This window comes from Podarcis muralis, chromosome 16 (genome assembly GCF_964188315.1).
Source record: "Podarcis muralis chromosome 16, rPodMur119.hap1.1, whole genome shotgun sequence".
Lineage (NCBI taxonomy): Eukaryota > Metazoa > Chordata > Lepidosauria > Squamata > Lacertidae > Podarcis > Podarcis muralis.
Window position 1 is genome coordinate 8,947,221 of NC_135670.1, and position 13,643 is coordinate 8,960,863.

Sequence of the window (13,643 nt, forward strand, 5' to 3'; positions counted from 1 at the left end):
GGACGTGGGTGGCGCTGTGGGTTAAACCACAGAGCCTAGGGCTTGCCGATCAGAAGGTCGGCGGTTCGAATCCCCGTGACGGGGTGAGCTCCCGTTGCTCAGTCCGTGCTCCTGCCAACCTAGCAGTTCGAAAGCACGCCAGTGCAAGTAGATAAATAGGTACCGCTCTGGCAGGAAGGTAAACGGCGTTTCCGTGCGCTGCTCTGGTTCGCCAGAAGCGGCTTAGTCATGCTGGCCACATGACCCGGAAGCTGTACGCCGGCTCCCTCGGCCACTAAAGCAAGATGAGCGCCGCAACCCCAGAGTCAGCCACGACTGGACCTAATGGTCAGGGGTCCCTTTACCTTTACACCATTCATTTAACACCTCATGGTACCACTTTAAACAGTTTCCCCCAAATAACTTTGGGAGCTGTAGTTTGTTAAAGGAGCTGAGAGTTATTTGGAGAGTCCTGTTTCCTCCACGGAGCTACAGTTCTCTTGAGTGGTTTAATAATCAAACCTTCTTTACAGGTAACTCTGGGACCTGTAGCTCTATGTGGGGGGCACTGGGGTCTTCTCTCAGCACCCTTAACAAGCAACTGCTCCCAGAATCCTTTGCAGGAAGCCACATAACACTGCGCTTTAAATGTATGCTATGAGCTGATCCTCAGTTCTTGGTAGACACGTATAGGAATGGTATCCAAAGCAGGCAATTCAAGAGCTTCTTCTCCACCATGAGGCCTAGAGGCATGGTTTTGAAATTAAAGCCATGCCTCTCAGGGAGCTGGACATTGCCGCAGAGCCTGTGCTCCTTCCCTGAACCCTGAATGCGCACAAGTTTTGGACCGTGGCTCGTTGACTCATAAAGCTCTGGGATTCTCACCAGGCTGTGGATCCGGCTTCTGAGAAATAAATCTGGCAAAGGAATATCTCCACCCAGTTGCAAACCTTCAGCAACATTCGGAAGGGGAGAGGAAACAGGGCCTGCCGCCTCTCTATATTTCCCCTGGGTGGGGTAGGGCAGCCCAATCCAGCTCATTAATTAAAAGAGAGATAAACAAACCAGAAATGGTGCTGTGTGTGTAAGTAGCTTGGATTAATGGAGTGGGCTGGGGGTGGGCAGGCGAGAACGCTCCACAGCTGGCTCCGGAAGACATCTGGGACAACTCTAGAGAGGTTGGAACCACGGCAGAAAGTGTTCAGGAAGAGCCTTGCTGGATGGGACAAGCAAAGACCCATCCAGCAGTCCAATATCCTGTTTCCCACAGTCTTGGGCCAGAGGCTCTTGAGAAATCACACCCCGCAGGGTGCGGGGGCAACAGCCCTTCCTGTGCTTTGTCCTCTACAGCTGGTAGCAGCTGGGTATTTAGAGGCAGGCTGCCACTGGACATGGAGGTTCCATTCCTAACCAGCAGAGGTTACCAAAGAGGCTCTGCCAAAGAGGCGAGAACAGCCATCTTCATTCAACATCCCACAGCGGCAAGCAGTGGAGGCTGCTGGCAGGCAGACCCCACTTGCCTACATTTATTAATTATTGTTATTATTAATTAAATATGTACACCGCACAACGCCCGCAGGTCTTAGGGCGGTTCACCACATAAAATCACAACCGGAAAACACAAGGTAGATAATAAAAATAGAAACAAGAACAACGCAATAATGCCCCCTCCCCAATGTATTATTATTCTTATTAAAGGTAAAGGTAAAGGGACCCCTGATCATTAGGTCCAGTCGTGACCAACTCTGGGGTTGCGGTGCTCATCTCGCTTTGCTGGCCAAGGGAGCCGGTGTACAGCTTCCGGGTCATGTGGCCAGCATGACGCTTCTGGCGAACCAGAGCAGCACACGGAAACACCGTTTACCTTCCCGCTGGAGCGGTACCTATTTATCTACTTGCACTTTGAGCTGCTTTCGAACTGCTAGGTTGGCAGGAGCAGGGACTAAGCAACGGGAGCTCACCCCGTCGCGGGGATTCGAACCGCCAACCTTCTGATTGGCAAGTCCTAGGCTCTGTGGTTTAACCCACAGCACCACCCACGTCCCTTTATTATTCTTATTATTAAAGCACTAGTGGTGGCTTCTCCCAAAGAATTCTGGGAGCTGTAGTTTGTTAAGGGAGCTGCGAGCTGTTAGGAGATTCCCTGTTCCCCCCTACCAGAACTACAGTTCCCAGAGTTCCATGGGAAGAGAGGACCAATTGTTAAACCGCTCTAGGAGCTGTAGCTCTCCGAGGGGAACAAAGGGATTGGCCAGCGCCTGCTGGGGCTGATGGGAGTTGGAGTCCAACAGCATCTGGAGGCTGCCAGCCCTGAAACAGCACTTCAGACGAGACGCAGAATGTTTAATCTTCCCCCAGGACTGCCCCCACGAGGTTCCCACTTACCATAATGCCTGTGAGCAAGCAGACGCCTTTGCCGCAGTATGTGTGTGGCACCATGTCGCCGTAGCCGATGGACAGGAACGTGATGGAGATGAGCCACATGGCACCCAGGAAGTTGCTGGTAACGTCCTGCTGGTCATGGTACCTGCCGAGGAAATACAGGCACAGGTAAGGAACTTTTTTTAAAAAATAAAATTTTCATTAAATTTTATGTTACACAGTTTAAAATACTCATTTTAACATCCTGAAAATATCAGTGTGACTTCCCTTCTTCTCCTTCCATTGTCCGTTTTGCATATTGTTATGTACTGAAGTTCTCAGTTTTCACTCAGGTCCACATATGCAAATAAGGGATTGAAAGTTATGTTCAGTGATTGGATAGTTACAGAAAATGGTTACTGTTGCATTCTAGTGGAGCTCTGTATAAGCAGGCTGGCTGAACCCTTCAGTTCAGTTCTGTTCTGGCCTGTAAATAAACAATAGCTGTTTGAAGAATCGCTGTGTCGTCTGATATGTTCACCCACAACTTAACACATATCATAGATTCCTGCATATTTTTCAAAAACTAAACCATTCCGTATTCCATTATTGCACCCATCAAACCTTATTTACACTATCGAGTTTATCTTAACGCTGCCAACGTTTTCAGGTGTGCACAATTTCCCCCCAGATACTCAATAAACGTTTTCCAATCTTCTCTAAACCTATGTTCTTCTTGTTCTCTAATTCTGTATGTTAAATTTGCAAGCTGCACATATTCCGTCAGCTTAAGTTGCCATTCTTCTTTAGTTGGGACCTCGCTTGTTTTCCTTTTTTGGGGGGCTAACAAAACACAGGCCGCAGTAGTAGTTGTTGTTGTTTAGCCGTTTAGTCGTGTCCGACTCTTCGTGACCCCCTGGACCAGAGCACGCCAGGCACTCCTGTCTTCCACTGCCTGCCGCAGTTTGGTCAGACTCATACTGGTAGCTTCGAGAACACTGTCCCACCATCTCGTCTTCTGTCGTCCCCTTCTCCTTGCGCCCTCCATCTTTCCCAACATCAGGGTCTTTCCCATGGAATCTTCTCTTCTCATGAGGTGGCCAAGGTATTGGAGCCTCAGCTCCATACATAAATAACATTTTTCAGCCAAGGGCCACATTGCCTTTGGGGCAATCTTCTGGGGGCCATGAGGCAGCAGGGGGAGGGGCCAAAAGTGGGCGGAGCAATAAACGCAAACTTTACCTTCCTACAGTAGGCTGGTTTCTACACACAATTCTCGCAAGACTACATCCATGGAAGCAAGAGACATGATATCAGATTAGAAAGATGCAGAAACACTCAAGGAGTCAAAACAGGAGCAGGGATGGGTGTGGCCTGGGGAGAAGGGGTGGGGCCTACAGAGAGTCCCATGGGCCAAACAGAGAGGCTATCCTATTATTATTATTATTATTATTATTATTATTATTATTATTATTAACTTGTACCCTGCCCATCTGACTGGGTTGCCCCAGCCACTCTGGGCAGCTCCCAACAGAATATAACAGAACACAGCAAAACATCACAGACAATAAAATCTTCCAGATACAGGGCTGCCTTCAGGTGTCATATAATTGTTTATTGTGTACAGAATCAATCTTTTATTCTCTGGAACAACTCGCCCGTTGAGATTAGGCTGGCGCCTTCACTTTAGTTTTCGGTGCCTGCAAAAATATATATATATTGCTTAGGCAAGCCTGCCCAGCTGTGTAAAGCTGATGTGGATTTTTATATATTTTTATCCAATTTTATTATAATTTTTTGGGGGGGATAAGGCCAACCTGGATTGTAGCCAATGCTAGCCCTACTCAGAGTAAACCCATCAAAACGAACGAATCTAAGTTAACCATGTCTCTTAACTTCCAAATGTGTCTACTCTGAGTAGAACTAGCACTGAATGCAACCCTCAGCTTTTAGCTTCTGACTTCCATTGGCAATTTTTATCTGTATTATTTCATTTTATGTAAACCTGTTTAGAGGAGTTTTTAAAAAATAAAATATGTCTGTGGTGAGAATGAACAGGAATGGTGAGACAGTTTCAGACTAGTGCAGAGAGACCTCCAGGAGCTGTAATCAACTCTTGCCATTGTGCAAAAAGTATCGCTGCACGTTAGACAGGGACCATAAAACATTTCAAACTGAAAAACGGGTACTGCGTTTTCAAAATATTCTCAAGAGGAAGCAGCCCAGGACTTATTATTTCCTAGAACGCCAACCAGACATCAAATGTACCATTCTGGGGCAGCAAGAAAACGTGCAGCTGGAAAGGGACATTTCTGTGAATCAAAGAAACCCACGTCCTCAAAAATGCCCCTGGCAAGAATCTGGGAACTGCATAAAAGTTCTTGCGGTGCTGCATATATCCACTGTTCCCCACCCCAAACGAAAAACTTTGTGCCTGACCACACTAAAAGGGGGAGGGAGGGTGCTTACTTTCTGAAGAGTAGTGGGTTCAATCGTTTTATTTTTAATTACAGCGGTACCTTGGTTCTCAAACTTAATCCGTTCCGGAAATCTGTTCCAAAACCAAAGCGTTCCAAAACCAAGGCGCGCTTTCCCATAGAAAGCAATGCAAAATGGATTAATCCGTTCCAGACTTTTAAAAACAACCCCTAAAACAGCAATTTAACATGAATTTTACTAACAAGACCATTGATCCATAAAATGAAAGCAATAAACAATGTACTGCAGTTTCACAATCAGTAGTTGAACTGGGTTCCACACAACCACAAAAACAAAACAAAAAAGAGCCACAAAAATGTGAAATAAATAGCGAAAACAGACAGACCTCAGCATAACACTCAAAGGGAAGTGTGGCACTCAAATCGGAAGGGTAACACTCAAAACGGAGCATGTTCGGCTTCCAAAAAAAGTTCGCAAACTGGAACACTTACTTCCGGGTTTGCAGTGTTTGGGTTCCAGGTTGTTTGAGCACCAAGGCATTTGAGAACCAAGGTACCACTGTACATCTATATCCCAACTTTTATACCCCGCAAAGATACAGGTTTAGATCAGGGTTTTCCCAAATTTGGGTACACACTGTTTTTTTTCAGACTACAATTCCCATCATCCCTGACCCCTGGCCTCGCTAGCTAGGGGTGGTGGGAGTTGTAGGCCAAAAACAGTTTATGAACCCCCTCCTATTTATGAATCACCGCCTCAAGGCAATTTGCATATGGCTCTATGGCTGAGTGGGGATTTGAACACACGTCTCTTGGGTCCTGGGTCCAGCGCTCTAACCACTACACACCACACTGATGTGCAGCCTCTCTTCTCTGGAACGGAACATACTCAAATCCTGCAGCTTTTCCTTACAGGGCTTGTTCAAAAAAGTCTCACCGAAGGATAGTGCTGGTAGGACAGAAGATAAGGAGACCAACAGCAGGGGGCACCAGAGCCAACTTCAGCTTTGTCCCCCATTCTCCTTCTTCAATATATAGATAGATAGATAGATAGATAGATAGATAGATAGATAGATACACACACACACACACACACGGATACCATACACAATCTTAAATACACGTACAAAGAAAAGGTAAAACTAATAATAATAATAATAATAACCTTAAATAATTATACCATTAAATATTGATTTAAACTTGTACTTATAAGTGCTCTTATATGCGCTCTTTTCTTATACTTTCTAACTAAACAAAAATAAACCAAAGTAGAATCCAATAAACTATGTCAAGGTAGACTTCCCGTCATTTCCCGATATACTTTACATTTACAACACTGAATGTGCTTATACTTATTACCTTACACTTAATATATTTTCTAATACTTTCTTATAACACATCGTACCATTTTTCCTTATTTATTAATGTTTAATTTACACAAGGGTAAGTGCAACACAGCAACTAAGGAGGTCACAGTGCAACCCATTGGTTTTAAGTATAAAAACGTGACTGGTGTTGGTGGAGAGTTTGAGGCAGTGGTGCCCTGTTTGCCCTAACAGACTGGCCTCCACCGGCTGGAAGTGTCTGAGTGGGAAAGAAGTGAGAGGAAGCTCAGCTGAAGACGGGCTTCAGATTCTGACAGGTGATGATGACCCGTGAGGACAGCAAAACTGCTGTCAGGCCAACCCAGGCGCCAGGCTGCCAATGGCGCCAATACTCTTTAACGCTCCTGCATCACATTTGTAAAAAGTACACTTGGACAGGCAGCTGAGAAGCCGGCTTTGCCTTGCAGCGCGATTGAAACTAAGCCCCCAAAGGGATGGGTTTTTAAGAGGATTGGGCAAACTCACAGAGGGGGAATAAGGCTCCCATCACCTCCTGGCAAATAGAAGGGGAAGAAATGGAGGCAGTGAGAGATTTTACTTTCTTGGGCTCCATGATCACTGCAGATGGTGACAGCAGCCATGAAATTAAAAGACCCCTGCTTCTTGGGAGAAAAGCAATGACAAACATAGACAGCATCTTAAAAAGCAGAGATATCACCTTGCCAACAAAGGTCCGTATAGTTAAAGCTATGGTTTTCCCAGTAGTGATGTATGGAAGTGAGAGCTGGACCATAAAGAAGGCTGATGGCCAAATAATTGATGCTTTTGAATTATGGTGCTGGGGGAGACTCTTGAGAGTCCCAAGGACTGCAAGAAGATCAAACCTCTCCATTCTGAAGGAAACCAGCCCTGAGTGCTCACTGGAAGGACAGATCCTGAAGCTGAGGCTCCAGTACTTTGGTCACCTCATGAGAAGAGAAGACTCCCTGGAAAAGACCCTGATGTTGGGAAAGATGGAGGGCACAGGGAGAAGGGGACGGCAGAGGACGAGATGGTTGGATAGTGTTCTCGAAGCTACCAGCATGAGTTTGACCAAACTGCGGGAGGCAGTGGAAGACAGGAGTGCCTGGCGTGCTCTGGTCCAGGGGTCATGAAGAGTCGGACACGACTAAACGACTAAACAACAAACCACCGTGGTTACGCTCTGCCTCCACAGTCAGAAGCAGCATTTTCCCCCCTGAATTATCAGCTGCTGGAAACGGCCAAGTTGGGAGAGGGCTCTTGTGTTTGGGGGTTCCTGCTTTGAAGGTTTCCTGCAGGCATCTTGTTGGCCACTGTGAGGATAGGATGCTGAACTGAATGGGCATTGATCTTATCCATGTCCTTCTTATGTCCTTACATCCTCAACCAAGCTATTCCTTTTGGGGGGGGGGTTCCAATCATGGACTGGAAAAGGCAAGGTGAGCAATTATAGTCGATGGGGAAAGTCTTGCACAACAAACCTGCTCTCCACCCCCCACCCCCCAAAAAAGAAATTGGACAAATTACAATAAGGAAAGTCATGGAGGCGAGGAGAAGCAGTGAAAGGGCAAAAAGTCATAGGATTGTAGAGTTGGAGGGGACCACAAGGGTCATCTAGTCCAACCCCCTGCAATGCAGGAATATTTGGCCCAAGGTGAAGCTCAAACCCACAACCCTGAGAATAAGAGTCTTGTGCTCTACTGACTGAGCTATCCTTTTATTTGATACAGCATTGCCTGATCTCCTTGCAAACCAATCAGGACGTAGGCTCGTTTCTGTAGATGCTTTTGCCCCCCCTCTCTATCCCTCATCTGGCCGTGATCAGAGTTCAAGGACAAATGCCAGCCTGGCAAAAACACTCCAGGACAGGGCACAGCAAGGCCAGAGAGTGGGTGTGGCCTGGGGAGAGCCCCCAGGGCCAGGAAAAGGGGTTTGGAGGGCCAGAGTTTCCACACCCCTGGCAAAAACACTAACGCTGCAGCCCTGTTCACTCTTATTCCATTGGAAGATGCCAAAAAAATCTTTTTTTCGGGGGGACGAGGGGCATAGTGGTACACATACCCCTAAAAATTTTGTGACTTTTTCTACTTTTGTCCATTGACTGTATTCATTTTCCCCGATTTGAAAAATAAAATGGTGATTTTCTTGAGTCAAAATGAGAGTACCCCTAAACTTTTTTAAAAAAGAAAAAAGAAAAAAGCACTGCCAAAAATCATTTGCATCCTGTTACAATGCATGCATGAGATACAGTAGACTTGTACTCCGATGCTCCAGAAGGCAGGATTAGAGAACCAACGGGTTAAAATTGCAACCAAGAAGGTTATTGGCTAGAAAGGCATATTTTGGCAACCAAGGAAGAAAACACTGGGGAGGTGGTCTCTGGAGAGAATTCCAAGGGCCAGACGGAAAGGTCTGGAGGGCCACATTCAGCCCAAATGCCTGAAGTCCCCCTTCTCCCCGCTCTAATTCAACACACACACACACACACACACACAGAGGGGAGAGAGGGGGGGAATCATTTCCTACCCAGAAGCACTTGAACCAGGCAGGAAAAGACAGGGTTAATATAATAATAATAATAATAATAATAATAATAATAATAATAATAATAATATCCCACCCTCCCCAGCTGAAGCCAGGCCCACCCCTATCAATACCCTGGTGCCACGGCTGGACAACAGCAACATAAAATCAAGTTGCCGGCCAGTTGACAACGCTGGACATTCTCATCTTAAAGATGGGATTCGTCTTGCTTTTGGGGGAGGACAGAGGGCCCAGCTGTCAGCAACGGGATCCCAAAGTACGTCTCCCTCATCTTCCGCAGCCTCTCTACCAGATCGTTAAACAGGCAAAAGCCAGATGGGGTTATTTTGGCTTGGTTTCTGAGGGATCAGTTGGGTCCAAGTTTCTCAACCCATCACTCTCAGAATTATGGGGGTTTTGGCATGCAATTTTTTCTTCTTCCCAAAGAAGGAGAAGGGGGGGGGGGAAGGAAATCTAATTCCCAACATCTCCTGGATGTGAAGAGGCTCGTGAAGTATGGGAGCATAAAAGTGAAATATGATGTACGTACACAGAGACAAACAGGCCCATCCGATGTTCGCCCGAAAGACTTGCCTTCCCCGAATTCTATTTTTGCAGAAAGTGGAGGAAGTTTGGGCAGGGGCAATTCAACCAAAAGCTCAGACCCCCATCTACTAAGCTAAGGCTCAACCCAGGGAATTTGAAGGATTAAAGAACACTTGAAAATCTCTCAGTGTTTTTAGATTAAGTCTAGGACTTTGTCCAGGTTGAAGGGTGGGGAGTAGTGTTTTTTTTTTAAAAAAATAATAATCTTCCACGTTACACAGAACTCTTAGAATACACAAGGTTTGAAGTTATACAGAGCTTTGCATCAGGATGAATACGGCTAATGCCTTTGACTAGGAGGTCAGGACTCTTGCCCCAGCTTAAGGTGACTCATGTCAACAGCACTAAATTGTGAAATTCCCACCCCACAGAGCTGCGTTGAGCATCTTTGTTCCGGAACATTTGCTTTAGGCTGAAGACCTCTCTGCACAGGTCTTTGGCAGTTAAGGTGTGGCTGGTTTGGCAATGGGGATTTGCCAGCTATCCTACAGGGAGGGAGGCAAAATTTGCCCAACAACTGACTTCAAAGTGATCCCTCCTGCAAATAAAACGTTATCTGCCGATCAACTGTGCACACAGGGACAAACTTGTCAAGAAACTGAGGTCCCATGTTAAAGGTCAGAGCTAAATAGGGAAGGGAACTGAAAGGTCAGAGATGATTTATGACAAGGCTCACGCAAAAAGGGGTGAGGAACGAGAGTCGTGTCCTGCCTCCCCTGTCGGAGGCAGTCCCTCTGAATTATCCGTTACTGGGAATCGCAAGCAGGGAGAGCGGCTTTTGCTCTCAGGTTCCCATTGCAGGATCCCCAAGATACATTTGGCTGGACACGGTGAGAAGATGCCGGAACAAATAGACCACTGGCCTGGTCCAGCAGGCCTCTAATTATATTCCTAGGAATAACAGAACACGGCAGATGGTGACAGCAGCCACGAAATTAAAAGACGCCTGCTTCTTGGGAGAAAAGCAATGACAAACCTAGACAGCATCTGAAAAAGCAGAGACATCACCTTGCCAACAAAGGTCCGTACAGTTAAAGCTATGGTTTTCCCAGTAGTGATTTATGGAAGTGAGAGCTGGACCATAAAGAAGGCTGATCACCGAAGAATGGATGCTTTTGAATTCTGGTGCTGGAGGAGACTCTTGAGAGTCCCGTGGACTGCAAGAAGATCAAACCTCTCCATTCTGAAGGAAATCAGCCCTGAGTGCTCACTGGAAGGACAGATCCTGAAGCTGAGGCTCCAATACTTTGGCCATCTCATGAGAAGAGAAGACTCACTGGAAAAGACCCTGATGCTGGGAAAGATGGAGGGCACAAGGAGGGGGACGACAGAGGACGAGATGGTTGGACAGTGTCCTCGAAGCTACCAGCATGAGTTTGACCAGATTGCAGGAGGCAGTGGAAGACAGACGTGCCTGGCGTGCTCTGGTCCAGGGGGTCACGAAGAGTCGGACACAACTAAACGACTAAACAACAACAACAACAGGAATAACAGTGAGAGAAAGGCTCTTTCCTTTACGCTCTGCCTTTTGGCTTCCTGCAGGAATCCAGACGGCCACTGCGAGAAGAGGGTGCTGGACTAGACAGGGCTTTGCAAGGCTGTCCAACCTTATATGGAAATGTTATTTGGATTTGAACCCAGGGCCTTCTGCATGCAAGGGAGACACCATGCAGTGTCCCTTTCCTTTTTTTATATACGAGCTCGCCTGGAAACTGCTTTCGTTGCATCCCAGAGGAGGTGGGTGGTTATGCTGTCAAGAGACTCTCCCTTGTTGTTTGGTCTGTGGTCAGTATGAGGTGTTCGAAGGACCACGATGGGGTGGTTTGTATTTCCTCTCCTAGTTTGAGGGTAGTTTCTACTGGAGCATGGCCTGTGATCTTAACGTTGCTGATATTTGTTGTTTCCACTAAGGGGATCAGGCCTGGTGCGAGCAGGATCCTACCTAGTCTAGACGATGGCGGCCAGACTGCGCCTGTTGTCACCTGGGTTCTCATCCCCATATATCATACAGTGGTACCTTGGGTTACATATGCTTCAGGTTACATACGCTTCAGGTTAAAGACTCCGCTAACCCAGAAATATTACCTCGGGTTAAGAACTTTGCTTCAGGATGAGAACAGAAATCGTGCAGCCGCGGTGCAGCAGCAGTGGGAGGCCCCATTAGCCAAAGTGGTGCTTCAGGTTAAGAACAGTTTCAGGTTAAGAACAGACCTCCAGAACGAATTAAGTTCTAAACCCAAGGTACCACTGCATAGGCCTCCACCTTTTAGCATTTTTAGTAGCCTGTGGGAATCTTTAGTTTTTCAGGGTTTTCCTTGGAGAAAAGGGTTGCCAATGGGGTCGTGGGGTGCCGCTCCTGGGAGGTGCCACTCATGTTTAGCTTGAGGTAACTGTGTGTCCCTTTCCTTAAATATGATATTAAGATTCTAGTCCTCATGCTTCTGAACCGAGGGTTGATTAAAACAGGGTCTTAGGAAGCTGCCTCCAATGGGGCAGCTTCTGATGTTCTTAGCTCAGCAATACAATGAAAACCTGGACAAGGAAATATTCTGCGCATATAAGGAGGTGCTCACTTTTTAAAATCTTCTATAGATAATTAGGGTTTTCACATTATTAAAAGAGAACAGGACCTAACAAGTCAGAAAGCCGCATCCACCCTAATGTGACGTGGATGACTTATCTAAGACTTATCCAAAAGAGTTTTTAAAAAGAAAACTTTGCTGTGATTCCCAGCACTGGGATGGCGAGGCAAGCAAGAAGGTCAGGGTGAGAAGACCCGCTAGGGAGAAGACCTGCTATTATGGGCCACATGGAAGGCACTGGCAAAGCACAAGAGCCCACCACTCATTATAAGATAAAGGAAACGTCTCCTCTCTGAAGAAGACATACAGGAATATTGCAGATCTCTGGCTGTGTTCGTTAAGGGAATTGGAGGCAGGCAGGTGTGTGCAAGCAAGCAAGCAAACAAGCAAGCAAGCAAACAAACAAACAGAGGTTTACATGGAGGAAGAGGAGGAGGAGAACAGCTCCCAGTACCTAATGAGAAAAGGCTGCATTTCCTTTGCCAAGAAGGCAGAAAAACTGACACAAGCCTTGGATGCTGGAGGAAGGCTTCACAGACCAAGGATGCAATAAGAGCCTGGCTGTTGGATCAGACTAAAGGTCCATCTAGGCCAGCAGCCTCTTCTCCCAGAGGTCAAGCAGATGCCTCTTCCAGGAAGGCCGGCAGCAGGACCAGACTGCAATGGCAGCTCTCTCCCTGGTGGTGATCCTCAGCAGTTGGCATTGTTGTTGTTTAGTCGTTTAGTCATGTCCGACTCTTCATGACCCCCCTGGACCAGAGCACGCCAGGCACTCCTGTCTTCCACTGCCTTCCGCAGTTTGGTCAAACTCATGCCGGTAGCTTCGAGAACACTGTCCAGCCATCTAGTCCTCTGTCATCCCCTTCTCCTTGTGCCCTCCATCTTTCCCAACATCAGGGTCTTTTCCAGGGAGTCTTCTCTTCTCATGAGGTGGCCAAAGTATTGGAGCCTCAGCTTCAGGATCTGTCCTTCCAGTGAGCACTCAGGGCTGATTTCCTTCAGAATGGAGAGGTTGGATCTTCTTGCAGTCCATGGGACTCTCAAGAGTCTCCTCCAGCACCACAATTCAAAAGCATCAATTCTTCGGCCATCAGCCTTCTTTGTGGTCCATCTCTCACTTCCATACATCACTACTGGGAAAACCATAGCTTTAACAATACGGACCTTTGTTGGCAAGGTGATGTCTCTGCTTTTTAAGATGCTGTCTAGGTTTGTCGTTGCTTTTCTCCCAAGAAGCAGGGGTCTTTTAATTTCGTGGCTGCTGTCACCATCTGCAGTGATCATGGAGCCCAAGAAATTATTCGGCTTCAATTCCCCACATCTCCAGTTAAAAAGACCTCTGACGGCAGCGGAGTTCAACAGGTCAGTGGCAGAGCATCTCCTTTGCATGTGGAAGGTCCTGGGTTCAGTCCCTGATGGCATCCTTCCAGGCAAGGCTGGGAGAGAGACCCGCCTGAAACCCTGGAGAGCCACTGCCGGTCAGTGTAGACAGCATTGAACTAGATGGGCCAATGGTCCAATTTGCTATGGGGCAACTATTCAAATCCCTGTTTAAAGCAGCCCTTTGTTCAGAACCATGAGAACCGCAGTCTTGCTGTTACCTTTAAGGAAAGCACCACAGCTTAGGGGTAGGGCACCTGCCCTGAGTGCAGAAGGCCCCAGAGGTTTACCCTCCAATGGCACTGGAAGGGAAGACAAGCAGCTCACACAAATACCTAAATACAGACGGTCATTTACCCCCGCTAGATTCAATGTGCTGCCATCTGCCTTATTGCAGGGCAGATTCAAGGGTAAACCATACGCGGAAC

General features: G+C 47.0%; 1 protein-coding gene across 1 annotated transcript in view; it reads right to left on the reverse strand.

Moving 5' to 3' along the window:
- KCNN3 (potassium calcium-activated channel subfamily N member 3) overlaps window positions 1-13,643 on the reverse strand; it is a 105,249-nt gene that overhangs the window by 39,094 nt on the left and 52,512 nt on the right. Inside the window, exon 4 of the mRNA XM_028710133.2 lies at window positions 2,365-2,506. Coding sequence (XP_028565966.2) covers window positions 2,365-2,506 — 142 coding nt within the window. The remainder of the gene's footprint in view (window positions 1-2,364; window positions 2,507-13,643) is intronic.